The following is a 14989-nucleotide window of genomic DNA, read 5'->3' as shown; positions in this document are numbered from 1 at the left end:
TTGATAATATTCAGGAACAAATAATAACACGATTTTTATATTTAATTTTATATTATCAGGATGCACTCAAGTATTTATATTTTTTACAAATATTACAAATTTATTATGTACAATATCCACAGAAATGTGATAAAGACTAGTTTTTTGTTTGTTTTTTAGAGGAAGTGACAGCTTATTTTTATCTAAATACAATTCAATAAAATATAATTTTTGTTACAATACCACCCTCTCTTAATTGCAGTGATTTATGTTTAGTACAATTTAACATTAAATTAGGACTCGTACATTAAATATGATAGGTGGTTTTCAATGCTTACTACTTTTAAATTAAAATGCATTAATTATATAATGATGCAGTGCTATCTGACACAATAACTCAATAATATTGAAACAAATATGACAGTGAAAGACACAAAACTGTTACTGGCACTGTTGAACCTGCTGCCAAAACTGCTGCCCCCCATACAGAAGTTTGACTCCTTCTGCAACAAAATGTTACTTTGTCATAGTTTTTAGAGTTTGATCAAAGACATACTTTTATAAACAATCAACATCAGATATATTACATTCAACCAATTATAAAAATTTGAATTCTTCACTCGGAAGCATTCGTAAACTATTCTGTTACAATATAACATTTTAACAGAATAAAATAGATTGTATTGCGTTGTTGTGTTTAAAACATTTTAAATTGAAATAGATTAATACATGAAAAGCGGCACAAACTTTATACATCAGAATATTTACTAATTGGCTGCAGTCTCGGACTACAACAGGCCTACCAAGGGCGCACCGAGGGGGAGGACCCAAAAGCATTTATTTAAAAATAAACGACTGCCTAATTGTCTATTAGAATAGAATAATAGAGACTATTAGTCTAGACTAAATATAAATAATTTTGTTGGAACTTTGAAATAGTTACCTACAATACACACATTAACTGTATATATAGACTAATAATTAAATGTTTTGTTCAAAACACTAAATATTTTAATCTTACCGTCACGGAGCAACTATGAAAGTGAAGTTAGTTCTTACTATTTGTTATGGCTTCTACCTGCACCCGGTACTTTTAGTAACCAAGTACAAAATGTACCTGTACTGATCTAGAATTATACGAGGGTAATTCGGAAACTAAGGTCCGTTTTTTTATTTAAAAAAACCACAACAGATTTTTAAACAAAACTTGTTTTATTTGATTCCTGACATCAATCACTATTTTTCTACATAATCTCCACTTTTGTTTCATCACTTGTCATAACGATCTACAAGTTTTTGAATGCCGGTGTCATAGAAGTCGACCGCCTGCGACGATAACCAGTCTTGTACTGCTTGTTTCACCTCGTCATCAGTGTCGAAGCGCTTCCCGCCTAGGAACTCTTTTAGGTAGCGAAACAAGTGGAAGTCGCTCGGCACCAAGTCTGGGCTGTATGGCGGGTGTTCTAGCTGTTTCCAACCAAATGATTTGGGTGCGAAGTGGCGGGGTCTTCATACCCCAACACATGTGCCAAGCCAGAGCGTCCACGAAGCACACGCACAGCCACCTTCTCTCTTCTTGAGTGCTGTACTTTTCGTGCGCGTGCACCTGGGAACTGCCTGATCCAAATCTTGTCTTCTTTTATACTTCCCGATCAGGCTGAGCTGATCTGGCGGGCTTTCTGTTGAACTATCCCAAATTTTTTAACTTTCTTTTTCCCACTACTCTCACCTGTCGGGTAATCTTCCCAACAATCTATCTTAAACTATTCTAATTCTAATTTTCCTTCTGTTAATCCAAGCCAAGGTGGAACAGCATATGCCGAGGGCTGCGTGATCAAGGGAGAGCTTGGTCGTAAATTATGCGAACTCTGGATACCTGGCGACCTCCAGTTTAAACCTAGCCTTCCCCAAGTAGAGCGGGACAATGCTTGGGGTGACCTTTAGATCTCCGCTACTCGTGGGAACACAATGAGTACAGAATTTTAAAAAGAAAAACAAACAAAACCAGAGAGCTCTTGTAGCACTCAAAAAGTGGATGAAAATTCACGAAACACAGAGGGATTGATGATGGGCTCTGACCCTAGCAATCCTGATCAAAACCCAAAAAACAGGGGCGGACTTCCTAGTAGAAGTCCAATAGCCTCCGACTCGGTTAGAGTCGAAACCGATGAAGAAGATGCGATACTGGAGGGGCGATCACAGAAGGAAGAGGGAGCAAAAGTCGAGAGACAGCTCCCAGTACTGCCTAAGTTATGTGGAGCCGCCAGGAAAACGCATGGTCTGGTTTCCGAAAAAGAGGGTATTCCCAAGAAGAAGCCAGGGAATTGGCCTTAAAACCAATTCCAGAAGAAAGAAATAAAAAATTGAACAAACAAAAAGAGGGAAAGAAACCGAAAAGACCTCACTCTGATGGATTCACTCCGGAGGCCCATCAGAGGAAGAAAACAAAGAACGAAGGAAATCAAGGGGAACGCAAGGAGCAATCTGGACAACCCCAGAAACCTTCCTACAAAACAAGCGGTAGCTGGTATAAGGGTAGGGGTCTTGCACTCCAATTTTCCCGAGACCCTAACTCACAACCGAACAGATGGAGAAGATCCAGAGCTTCATCCTGGAAGCTATCGTGGAGGAACAGGAGGGTCCCTACCAAGATTCTACGGTATCAACAGGAGACAAGGGGTTCTAATCTTCACCTGCGAAAACACCGAAAACAGCAGAATGGCTTAAAGGAAAGCAAGACTCCCTAAAGCCTTGGGAAGAGGGCCAGTCTAAGGATAGTACCAGAGGAAGAAATCCCTCGTGCGAGAATCGCGACTGTCTATCTTCCTGACAGTATACTTGATACAACCGAAAAGATAAATGAAGCTCTTAAAAGGACAAAACAAAGAGCTATCTGTCGGAGAATGGAATGTTCTGCGGAGAAGCGACGAGGGGAAGTCTGTCCTACTCACCCTGGCAGTTCGGACTGCGCTACAGCGAACAAACTTGAGAAGGAAGGTCCTTGGATCGGCTACAAGTTTGGGAAAGTTCAGCTTAGACTGAAGAAAAAAACATCAAGGAAACATAGAACAACCCACAAGGGAAGAGGGGACTACAGAGAAATCTGAGACGGTCACCACAGAAAAAATGACCGCTGAAGAGATGGAAGTGGAGGAGGCCACGAAGGTGTCAGAGCAATCTGTACATACCTTACCTAAAGGGTCTACTCCACACAAGCCAGTGTGCAGCGGTCGAAGAAGAAAGACCCACCTGTTCTCTTCTTGAAGAAGGGACCTTCGCTCAAAGGACCATCCGCCTCGGGCTCGAGGAAGAAAAGGGGGATAAAGTTCTCCAAGCAATCCAGAAGAAGAGACGGGGATGGACCACCTGGGGGAGGTGGGAAAAAAAAAAGGCGTAAGTATGCGCCTAATACAGATAAACCTACACCATGCAAAGGGCGCAACTGACATCTTGGGAAGAAGGTTTATCTCAACAGGCCTGGATATCGCCCTAATCCAGGAGCCTTGGATCAATAGAGGTTGCATCAGAGGACTGACAACTCAGGTAGGTAATCTCATTTATGATCGAACAATTGAAAACCCAAGAACTTGTATTCTAACCTCAAAACTAATAACAGTCTTTCCGATTACAGATCTAATAACAAGGGATCTGGTGGCGGCTACAGTGAAGGTGGCTTCACTGCAAGGGGACAGAGAGGTTACTATAGCCTCAGCCTACTTCCCCAACCCGTCAACAAGCTGCCCACCAACCAAAAGAACTAGAAAGACTATTGCAGAGCTGCAGAGACAGAGGCTCGGCCCTCATTCTCAGCTGTGACTGCAATGCTCACCACACGTATTGGGGAAGTACGAACACAAACAAGAGAGGTGAGGAACTTCTTACAGTTTATGTTCAGCAATGATCTAGTGTTAGAGAATAGAGGGTCAAGCCCAACCTTTATAACTAGAAATAGGAAAGAAGTCCTGGACATAAACCCTATCTACAGGACTCAAAAACATAAATATAGTAAGGTGGCACGTCTCCAAGGAGGCCTCACTATCGGACCACTGTCCAATTAGGTCGACATAGAGGAGATAGGGGAAAAGATACGTGACCCACAGGGTTCCTAAATCGACCAACTGGAGAGGTTTAACAGAGAGTCCCCTGGCAGAAGAGTTGGAAGAAATAGGAACCCTTTCAGAAAAATGAATTTGAATTAGAAAGGTCTGCACAAATAGTAGAGCAAGCTATAATAAAGGCCTACGAGAAAAACTGTCCTCCCAGGCAAAACCGGTTGAAGAGGGATGTGCCGTGGTGGACTGGGAGGTTGGAAACATTAAGAAACAAAACGAGGAAATTATTAAAATGGGCAAAAAGGACAGACGACTGGCTCCCTTATCTACAGGCCCAAAATGAATATAAGAAAGAACTTAGAACAAATAAAAGAAGAACCTGGAGGAATTTCTGTAAAAATATTAACAGTCTTCCCGAGGCATCCAGGCTTCAAAAAACTCTCCAAACGGAGCATACAAATCCTATGGGGACTCTAGTAAAGGACAATGGTGACCTAACATGAACAGGAAGGAGACCTTAGAACTACTTCTGGAGACACACTTCCACGGGGGGTCAGCTAACTGTAATGGGGATACTTATTCTCTATATGGGGGGGGATCCAGTCGGGAGGTGGCAAAAGCCAGACAGGTGTCTAACAGACTATTCACACACGAAAGAATTAAATGGGCGATAAGATCGTTCAAGCCATTTAAATCTCCTGGGGCGGATGGAGTTTTTCCAGCCCTTCTTCAAGAGGGGCTGGACATTCTATTAAATACCCTTAGCATTCTATTTAGAAGCAGTTTCGCCCTAGGATATATACCAAAGAACTGGAGGATAGCACTAGTGGTGTTCTTGCGGAAAAAATGACAGGGATCCAACAAAACCCAGTTCGTACAGACCCATAAGCCTAAACCTCCTTCATGGTGAAAACTATGGAAAAAAAATAATAAATAGACACATAAGGGACGTAATATTACTGGTGCACCCCACTTAGTCCCACACAACACGCATACATAGAAGGAAAATCAACCACCACTGCTCTCCACAGTTTAGTGAGAGAGGTGGAGAATACCTTCGAAAAAAAGGAAGCCCTAGTCAGCGTCTTCATGGACATTGAAGGAGCTTTCGACCGAGTAGCATATCAATCCATGAAGACTGCGATGGAACGCTTTGGAGTTTCCCCAGACGTAGTCAAATGGATAGTAGCCCTCCTAAAAAAGTAGACAGGTGAAAGCCAAGTACGGGGACGAATCGGCTGCGATCACGGCCCAAAGAGGCTGCCCCCAGGGGGGAGTCTTGTCTCCTCTCCTGTGGGCGATGGTAGTGGATGATCTCCTAAGAAAAGCAGAGAAGAGGGGGATAAGGCTACTATGTTATGCAGATGAACCTAGTGCTTATGATTAAAGGGAAAAAACATTGGCAGGCTGGAACGCCTAATACAAACAGAACTGAACTTCATAAGCAACTGGTGTCATGGGGAAGGTCTGCGGATCAACCCATCAAAAAAACTAATATGATTACCTTTACCAGGAAAAGGAAATTCCAGCTAGCTAAACCGGTCCTGGAGGGAATCAGCATTAACCAAACAAAAGAAGTGAAGTATCTGGGTTTAATCCTGGATGAGAAGCTCACTTGGAACTCCCATATTAGAAACAAGACATCCAAAGCAATAATGGCCCTTGGGGCCTGTAAAGAGACTCTTTGGATTTAAATGGGGACTTAAAAACCCAAAATGATATATTGGATTTACGAAACCATAATAAAACCAATGGTCACATATGCTGCTTTAGTGTGGTGGCCGAAGGTCGAACAAACAACAGCTGCAAAAAGGCTACAGAGTCTTCAGAGGTTAGCTTGCTTAAGCATCACGGGAGCAATGAGCTCCTGCCCAACACTAGCAATGGAAGCGGTTCTGGGTTATACTCCTCTTGGCCAGGAAGTGATGAGAACAGCTGCGATGAGCGCAATGAAGCTTCTAGGAACAAAGGTAATAAATGCTACCTCCCTAGAAGGCCACATGAAGATATTGGAAAATTTCCCTGAGGCTGAAATGCTAACCAAAGTATCTGATACTATGGTTAAGAAATACTCCTTTGAAAAACCATACACGGTCTCTATCGGAAGTAGGGAGGAATGGATTAAAAGGGAGGCCTACCCTAAAAAAGGAGTCCTGAAGTTTTACACCGATGGTTCACTCCTAGACTCAAGGGCAGGATATGGAATACATGGACCTGGAGTTGACATGGCTGTGCCCCTAGGAAGACATGCCTCAGTTTTTCAGGCGGAGGTCATGGGCAATAGATTCATGTTCTAGAAGACTCACACAGTTGGGGACAAAAGGATTATCATACCTTATACTCTCTGATAGTCAGGCTGCACTGAAGGCACTGGATACCTGTTCGATTAAATTCGAAAGCGGTCTGGGAATGCAGGAAGGCCCTAGCAGAGCTAGCAACAAATAACAGAGTAACACTCGGATGGGTGCCGGGTCATGAAGGAATTCATGGAAACGAAAAAGCGGACATCCTCGCCAAAAAGGGAAGCAGAATCCATATTGGTGGGGCCTGAGCCAGGTTGTGGAATATCCTTCTCCAGCATTAAAGCTCTGGTTAAAGATTGGGAAAAGAGGACAAGATACAAGAATTGGAGCAGAAGCCTCGGGTTTAAGAATATCCAAAATGTTTATCTCTCCTTATGCAAAAGGGTGGACAGCTCTCCTAGACCAGAATAAGGAGGATATAAGACTGATATTAGGAATGTTGACAGGACATGGCCCTCTGAGGAAGCACCTTGTGAAGGTGGGCCTTAGTAGGAGCAGCGAATGTAGACTCTGTGGAGAGGAGGAGGAGTCAGTCAGAGCACATTTGGTTGGATTGTCCTGCCATCGTAGAGGACTAGGAAAAGATACTTGGGAGCATATCTCCTCAGCCCCAAGGACATCAGAGAACAGGAGCCCTTAAATCTGATTGGTTTTTGCAAAAGCCTCGGTTTTTGAGGGCACAAATAAAAGTAAGGGAGGCGCAAAGGTCCTTTTAGGACTAAGTGCGGGGACAAAGTGTCCTCTTCCCTCAGAAGGAAAAAAAAAAAAAAAAAAAAAAAAAAAAAAATGATTTGATGAGATTTTGGGTTTGGTTGGCAGAGTGGGGTCTGGCATTGTCATGAAGCAACGAAACTCCAGCTGTCAATAGGCCACGTCACTTGTTCTGTATTGCTTGTCTAAGGTTAGTCAATGTTGCAATAAGTGGCCGCATTTATTGTTGTTCCTCGCTCCATGAACTCGACTAGCAATATCCCACGTCTATCCCAAAACACTGTTGCCATAACATTGCGTGTGGACAATGTTTGTTTTGCTTTCACATTAACCGGTGACATCGAGTGACGCCACTCCATCGACTGGCGTTTCGATTCTGGGGTTATGTGGGAAACCCATGTCTCGTTACCCGTCACAATCTGGTCTAAAAGGTTATCACCTTCCTGATGATATTGGATCAAAAATTCAAGAGCAATACCCATTCTTCTTTTTTTGTGTTCCTCAGTAAGCAGCCTGAGAACCCAACGTGAGCACAATTTGCGAAAATCCAAAATTTCAGATACAATTTTAAACAATGTGGTTCTACTCACGTTTGAAAATTCTATTGCTAATGAAGAAACAGTGAATCACCAATCTTCACGAATTTTTTCATCAACGGCTTTCACCAAATCTTTGGTGATCACTGATGGCCGACCAGATCGTGGTTTGTCATGGACATTTTCCCATCCATCTTTAAAAGCTCTCAACCACTTCCGCACTTTGCTGTCACTCATTGCATTTGGTCCATACACTTCACTTATCTGTCGATGAATATCCGCTGCTGAAACGTTCCTTGATGTCAAAAACCGTATCACAGACCGTATTTCACAGTTGGCGGGACGTTCAATAGTTTGAAACATTTTAAAAAGGCACAGACAACAGCAGACTACAACGATTTCACTGCAAATGGCGTTGTTCTGCGCGCAATGCATGCCGGGAGTCAGGGCGCATGCACATTTCGCTGCTCGCTTACTGTTTGTCTGGTTAACGCGAATCGGACCTTTTTTTTTTTCCCTTGGGGCGGCCTACTGCCATGCACTTAAGCCTCAAGGGCCTTTTGCGCACCCCGGAAACACCATGAGGACTACCAGTCTACAACTTCAGCAGTTCAACAAACCGCCTAAAACAACCTATCAAATCCTCCTGGGAAAAATCGCCACCCCTGTTCAAGCTACCAAAGATGGCATACCGCTCTCTTGCTATTGCTGGGCAATCAAAGAGCAGGTGCTCAGCAGTCTCCTCCTGCTCATTACACCTTCCACAGAGCGGATCCTCCTGAAGGATACCAACTCTGTGTAGATGCTTCTTCAGGTGACCATGCCCCGTAATGAGACCAATGACCTTAGAAGACATTGATCTGTTTAATGAGAGAAGGTCCGAGGCCACCTTGGAGGAAGGTGACTGTAATACCATTCTACTCACTCTCAAACCCGGATGCAACCTCCACCTTCTCCCATGCTCCGCGCGAATCCATTTCGAGACAACCCTAGAGGATTCACACCTTGGAACACCGCAGAATGGTTGAGGGCCCGTCATAATTGTTGCTGAGCCCTGGTTGGCCAGGGCATCAGCTCTTTCGTTCCCAGGAATCCCCTCATGACCAGGAACCCAACAAACGGTTACATTGTTGATTCTGGCAAGGGAGGAAACGGTCTGATCCAAACGGACCTTACTTTCCGAATTACCCTCGTATATTACAGAGTACTTATAAAATGGTACAGCTACGTGTCTGAGTTACTGTTACTGCTTGGAAGAAAAAAAGAAAAATGTAAATGAAGTTATAATGGATGCTATGAGCAAAACAAGGAATAAGTATGATATAGTAAATGGTTTTGCTGGCTACTTTTTAAACAGAGTTGTAAGCCTAATAAATACATGTCCCCATAGGCCAAATAACGATATACGCCAAAGACATCACAATGTAAATAAATATTTTTTATAGTCTTTGCCAGTTATAAAACCATAAAAGGATATAATAGATAGTATAAAAATCAACAAGTTCCTAGGTAGTAACAAAATTAGAGCTAAATATGTAACGTAGTATACGTTACTGAAAAGATTGCACATGTGATAGCTAGAATGTTAAACACCTCATTAAATGGAGTATTCCCTGACAGCTTTGGTAATAAGGCCAGTATATAAGAGCAAAGAAAAGAACAATTTTAGTAATTATAGGCCAATAGCTATATTACCCACCATCGAACAAATATTTGAAGGGTATGTCTTTAAATTATCTGAATAAATATTTGGAAGAAAACAACTCATTATACCCTAACGGATATGGCTAAAAAACTGCCAGATGATTTGTAATCAGCTGTTCTGATTAGTTGATTTAATTCCTGTCAGTCTTTCACATGTGAAAGATATAATTTTATTGGTTTTTATCTGATTTATCTTTAAGAATCCCTTTGTAGCAAATATTATCCATATTGAACATCTATATAAACAAATATAATTTTTTAAAGAATTTTCACCATCAACATTTAGGTGTTGCCTTGGACACTTGAGACTTCAATGTACAAGTATTCTGAAATATTAAAAGATAAAAAAAATTGGTATAGCAATGGATAGGAAAATCAACAAAAGAAAATAGATTCAGAGGTAAAAGTTGGGAAGAGTTCTGTACAGTTGGCTGGTTGATTAAACAGGAAGAATTTTATTATTTCCTAATATTTAGTGCAAAATACGTGTTGACGTGGATGACTGTTTATATAATAAAACTCATGTGTCTTCTAATAATATATTTTTAATGTGTTTTTAAAACAACTATTTTTATTATGTTTCAGATTATCGGACTCCATATTCAACTATAGGCCTACCAAATGTCATAACGCCTTATATTCTATACTATAGATTATTTTTTAGTGAATGTGGAAAATATGTAGATCTAATTTACCTTTTTCATTGTCCGCTCCACACAGTTTGTAGGAAAGGCGACTTTTGCGATTAGAGGGGTACAAGTATCCTGGGATATAGAGGCTTGGAGATTCCAGTCTGCCTGTTGATAAGAGTCGGCTGAAGTCCTGCTCTAATTTGTTGGCTTCTGGTCCTGTGCACAAGACTTTCTGCTTTATTTTCCACCATCAGTTATAATATTTAAGCAGCAAATTATGAATTCAATAAAAATATAAGTTCACTAAAATATAGGTGAAAAGCTATAAAAAAATTGGAAATGATCTAATTACTTCATTATGGTGTATTCTAAGAGTGATTACTGAATCTCAAACACAAAACTTCCAGTTAATAACAAAGTCTTAGTATCTTCTACCCTTTATTTTAATTTATTTCGAAATCCGTGAAAGCTTAAACTTTCTGCGAAAACTTGACCAAAAGAGTGATATTTTCCTGTTTTTTTGAAGTTTGTTAAGTGATATATCAAAATAATCAAGCTTGATCATTGTTTTAAAATTGTATCAATGTATATGCACACTTCTCTTTACGAGAGGGTACATTATGCTTTGGAAGGGTAGAGGAGTTAAGTAGTTAAACAAAATATAATATTATAACAGAATAACATTAATTTCGATAGACAAAAAATTGGGGGCTTTTTTACTTTAGAATACTTACAGTTACCTACTGAAGTTAGGAAAGCATATAATCAATTGAATCAATACATTTTAACCTCCAAACCTGTTTCAAACAATATTAATTACTTCCTACTCACATATCAAAGAAAGAATAGACTGGACAGAAGTGAGTAGCAAGTGGAGCAATGTCAGAGCAGTTTCACCAATAAAGAGGGGGAGGAAATGCACAAGACATCCATATTACCCGATGTCTAGTCTCATTATTATTACTACTACTGCAAATTTTTACAGTACGAGTATACTAATATTAACTACACTTCAACAATGTTTATGTAGTTTATGTATTTATGCAGTTAGTTCATTTGAACAACAAATTTGTTGTATTCTAAATATTTTATAAAAAAAAACAACTACCAACAGTTTGATAAGGGAGCATGGTTCGGCTTAAACTTCTGTTATGGCCCTTAAATGAGAATGTCCAGTCTATTTCTTTCTTTGGTCTCTGTTCCCTGCCTACCATATGAAAATCTTAAATCAAGACTGATAACAATCTGTTAAATTTCTACTAAAACAGATCAATCTAATTCACCTTTATACAACCAAACAATTTGATTAAGTAGTTTGATAAAATAAAATAAAATTGGTTTGATCAAGATTGGCCTAGTTTAATTATATTATTATTAGTAGATCTAGTTTGAAAATGTCTAATAATTATATTAATATTCAATAAAATTTGATCTGATTATATCAAAATTTAACTAAATATTGCCATGGAGTATGTTATAACACAATATGAATAAACCTTTTAACACTTTTTTTTTAACTTTTATTTTTCTTACAGTGTACATTTCGAAATCTGGGATCATTGTTATTGTCGAAAATCATAGTTAGTACCTGAAGATGAAATCCCAGATTTCGAAATGTACATTGTAAGAAAAATAAAAGTTTAAAAAAAGTGTTAAAAGGGTTATTCATATTGTGTTATACATATTTATAAAACACTTTTTCGAGGCTATATCTCTAACATTGCCATGGAGGTTCTGCAAACAAACTGTGTGTATAAGCTGAATGTAAGGGAGCAGTTGGCATCTATGGCTTTGAGTTTTGTAAGCAAGATGGAGGTGGCTAATGAGCATTGTGCAGATACTAAATCCCAAAAAATCGAGTGATATTGATAGGGTGTCAGTTTGGGTACTCAAAAGATGCTCCAGATATATTTTGACTCTCATCATGCATCTAATCAATCTCTTCTTTGAACATGACACTTCTGAACATCATTGCTTTTGAAGACCGCCAAAATGATGCCAGTCTTCAAAAAGGATGATCATACCAGATTCCTAAAAGTCAGCAACTACATTCCCATTTCAATTCTACCAATTATTAGCAAACTTTTTTTAAATCGTTGTCAGAAAGACTTCAGACATCCTTGGAACAATTGAAGTTCTGTTCAATTTCTGTCAATTTATTCATATCTAGAAAAAACAAATCCACAATTAATGTGGTCACAAACATCTTAAAGATTGTTGTCGATGCTTGGAAAGAAGAGAACATAAGCTTAGCTCTAGATCTTTCTAAAGCTTTTGACTGTATGTTGAATGAGATACTGCCGTATCAGTTAAAAGCATGTGGCATTCGAGGTCAGCCACAAAAATGGATCTCGCCTATCTCAAAGATAGAGAGCAGTGTCTTCAGATATCAAATGTTGTATCGAATACAAACAAAACTACTCTTGGAACCCCGTAGGGATCGATTTTGGATCCATTACTTTGTCTTCTGTGTATAATAAGTTGTGTTGATAAGCTTGTCATTCAAGATGGAAAGGTGGTTCACTAACTCTCTTCATACAAACTTTCTCATAAGAGAACTTGGAAGTCAAATCATTCATTGATCTCAGTTCATATATTCAAAATTTTCTGATATCAATTTGAAACCAAATAATCCCAAGTTTAATGTTATTTATTTCTATCTTCGGCAGTAGTTGACTCAAAATTCTTCTATTGTCATAGTAGACGAAGTTTCTCCTGAAAGATGTAGATTCTACAAAGTTATATCTAGATCTTGGTTTGATCTAAAATGGGGAACATAAGAGCAGGTCTATGTATACTATATATATGACAAAATAGTTGAACTACCTGAAGTAACTTAATGGTATTTTTAAGAAAAATAGTTGTTTAACTTGTGTAATTTTGTTGTAATTTCTATTTGTTTTTAATGAATAAAAGTAACCAATAACCTTTGAAGTGAACAAGCAGCTGAGTACAAGACCCTCCATGTAGTATCTTGGTGCGGCGAGTGTCGACAGTGAGTAGCCACTCGGGAATACCCATCACTCTCCGAACATCCTCCAGGAACTGGGATCTGTGACAGTAATGAGTTAAAAAATGTCATCAAGTATCCTCAAAGGTTAGAGTAATGTAATGTAATGGAGTCTATTTGAAAATTCTCTTCTATCATCACATTTGCTTTAAAATAGGAGACCTGGAACTTGAAAAAGTTCAGTATATGATCTGAGTGTCATACAAGGAAAACCTAAGGGTGCAACTGGAATCCAGTGGTAGTAACTGGAAATACATTCACAATACAGTGCAGCTGGACAAATCTGCCGACAGTCTGACTTCTGATATTATGGTGTATTTGATCTCACCTGTTCAAATAACTGCAATAGACCCAATAGTAGCCTGGTGAAGCTATGAAACTGTCCTCTTCGAGGAAGAGAGTCAGGGCTTTATTCAGGAGAGCAAATACTTGGTACTTGGGACCTACTACGAGGCTCTTACACTGTACAACTCACAATACAACAACAAGGTTCATACAGCTAAGAAAGTAGTCTGGAAGAAACTCTGCACTAACACTGACAGTGTGCAGAAGTGTGCAAAGACTAGCAAAAATCTCATCTTGCCATAAGGTGGTCTCAAGGACGATGAAGTTCATGTGAGTAATAGCCTGACAGATCAATAAAAATAAACAATATTGGAATCTATAAAAAAATAAGTATTTTACTTACACATTGAACTTGGGAGTTCTCCGAACATTGACATACTTAATTTGTGTCTTTGTCTGGCTCTATGTTGGCACAGGCCAAATTTGTCTGCACCTCTGTTTTTGTCCAGGATTACAATTGACTTTCCCATTGCTGACACCGTGCCTTCTAAAACACGAAATAGGAATTTTCAGGTCCCTTCCTAGAATAAAAAACTTTAAATAAGAAAATCTTACCCGGCCTTTGACCAAGTGGTTTGATCCAGTTTTCCCTTGATGTAATAAAAAGTACTAGGTGGTTTCAATAAAAAGCGAATAATTTGGGTTAATGTGGTTAAACATTTGACAAAGCTTCATGGTTTTATAAGATTAAATGATTTTTTTTCTAGAAAAGTCTCTTAATTCCTTAAGATATTGTTATATATAAGATATAATTACTTAATTAATAAACTTTTTACAAACATTTGGTTAAAAATAGCATAGGAGGATGGTATTCAAAAAGTTAATCTTATAAAGTAAGCCTATAATTAATTTTGTTTCATTCATGAAAGAAGAAAATATTGCACAAAATTAAAGAAATCCTACATAACAGTACATAGAAAAATATCACTTTAAAATGGGAAAATCTCCAACTGTTTTAATTAAAGTTTTGTATTATTACAAAAAAACTACTTTTAAAGTTATAATCAATTTCAATTTGTATTCTAATAACTTATCATCAAATATTGAAGTAAGTACAAAACTTGTTAACAATAAAAGTGGTACAAGAAAATGGTTTTCTTACCCAGAGGGAAGTTAGGGGTCGGAGAAGACTCGCTTGCGGCCACCAATATCAATGGTACCAAGTCGTCCAGAAAGGTCTCCGACGTAACAGCGGAGTAGTGGATGATCCGGCCCACATTCCTCAACAATACAAGTCTTGCTGAAATTTTTATCACTAAGAACTCAAATGTCTGATATTGTAAGAAAGTTTAATAAACATTATATCAGATGTTGTTTAGGAATTTGATATATTTTATATAATGAGTTTGTTGTTATCTTGATACAGTTAAATTGTTTCACAATACATTCTAACCCTTCCCATGAATACACAGCTGTTTCATAGTACATGTACTAATGTACTGATGAAAGTAATGAACAGTATTTATTGTGCATCAAAATCATTAAAATGGAAAAAGTTGTAATAGGAATCCAAGCTTTTAAATCCATAGTACTTGAATGTGATTGGAATACAAAAAAATCCATAGTGAATAGTAGCATGCATTTTTCTTACATACAGTAGAACCTCTCATATCCGACTTCCCACATAAAGACTCCTCCCGATATCCGATCTAGTGTCCTCCCGTCTGTCTAGTGTATTGTCTGTGTGATCTGACCGTGCTCTGTTGGCGAGCCTGTT

The 14989-nt window shown here is 38.9% G+C and overlaps 1 protein-coding gene across 1 annotated transcript; it reads right to left on the bottom strand.

Moving 5' to 3' along the window:
- Nucleotides 1-420: 420 nt before the first annotated feature.
- On the bottom strand, nucleotides 421-13217 carry LOC124372117. The gene is made up of 3 exons (XM_046830483.1): nucleotides 12845-13217; nucleotides 9981-10133; nucleotides 421-482 (listed from the first exon to the last, which is right to left on the bottom strand). The coding sequence occupies exons 1-3, from the start codon at nucleotides 12936-12938 to the stop codon at nucleotides 421-423; spliced, it is 309 nt and encodes a 102-aa protein (XP_046686439.1). The 5' UTR covers nucleotides 12939-13217.
- Between the last annotated feature and the right edge of the window lie 1772 nt (nucleotides 13218-14989).

This window comes from Homalodisca vitripennis, unplaced genomic scaffold, assembly GCF_021130785.1.
Source record: "Homalodisca vitripennis isolate AUS2020 unplaced genomic scaffold, UT_GWSS_2.1 ScUCBcl_2559;HRSCAF=7448, whole genome shotgun sequence".
NCBI lineage: Eukaryota > Metazoa > Arthropoda > Insecta > Hemiptera > Cicadellidae > Homalodisca > Homalodisca vitripennis.
This window is presented reverse-complemented; position numbering and strand designations above follow the sequence as displayed.

What these genes read in the sequence shown, in the direction of transcription:
- LOC124372117 (XM_046830483.1), bottom strand. Translation starts at nt 12,938, where the DNA reads ATGGGTATTCCCGAGTGGCTACTCACTGTCGACACTCGCCGCACCAAG. An exon ending in GCTGCTTGTTCACTTCAAAG is followed by an intron (nt 10,134 to 12,844) that starts GTTATTGGTTAC and finishes TCTTGTGCACAG; the next exon opens with GACCAGAAGCCAACAAATTA. An exon ending in TGGAGCGGACAATGAAAAAG is followed by an intron (nt 483 to 9,980) that starts GTAAATTAGATC and finishes ATTTTGTTGCAG; the next exon opens with AAGGAGTCAAACTTCTGTAT.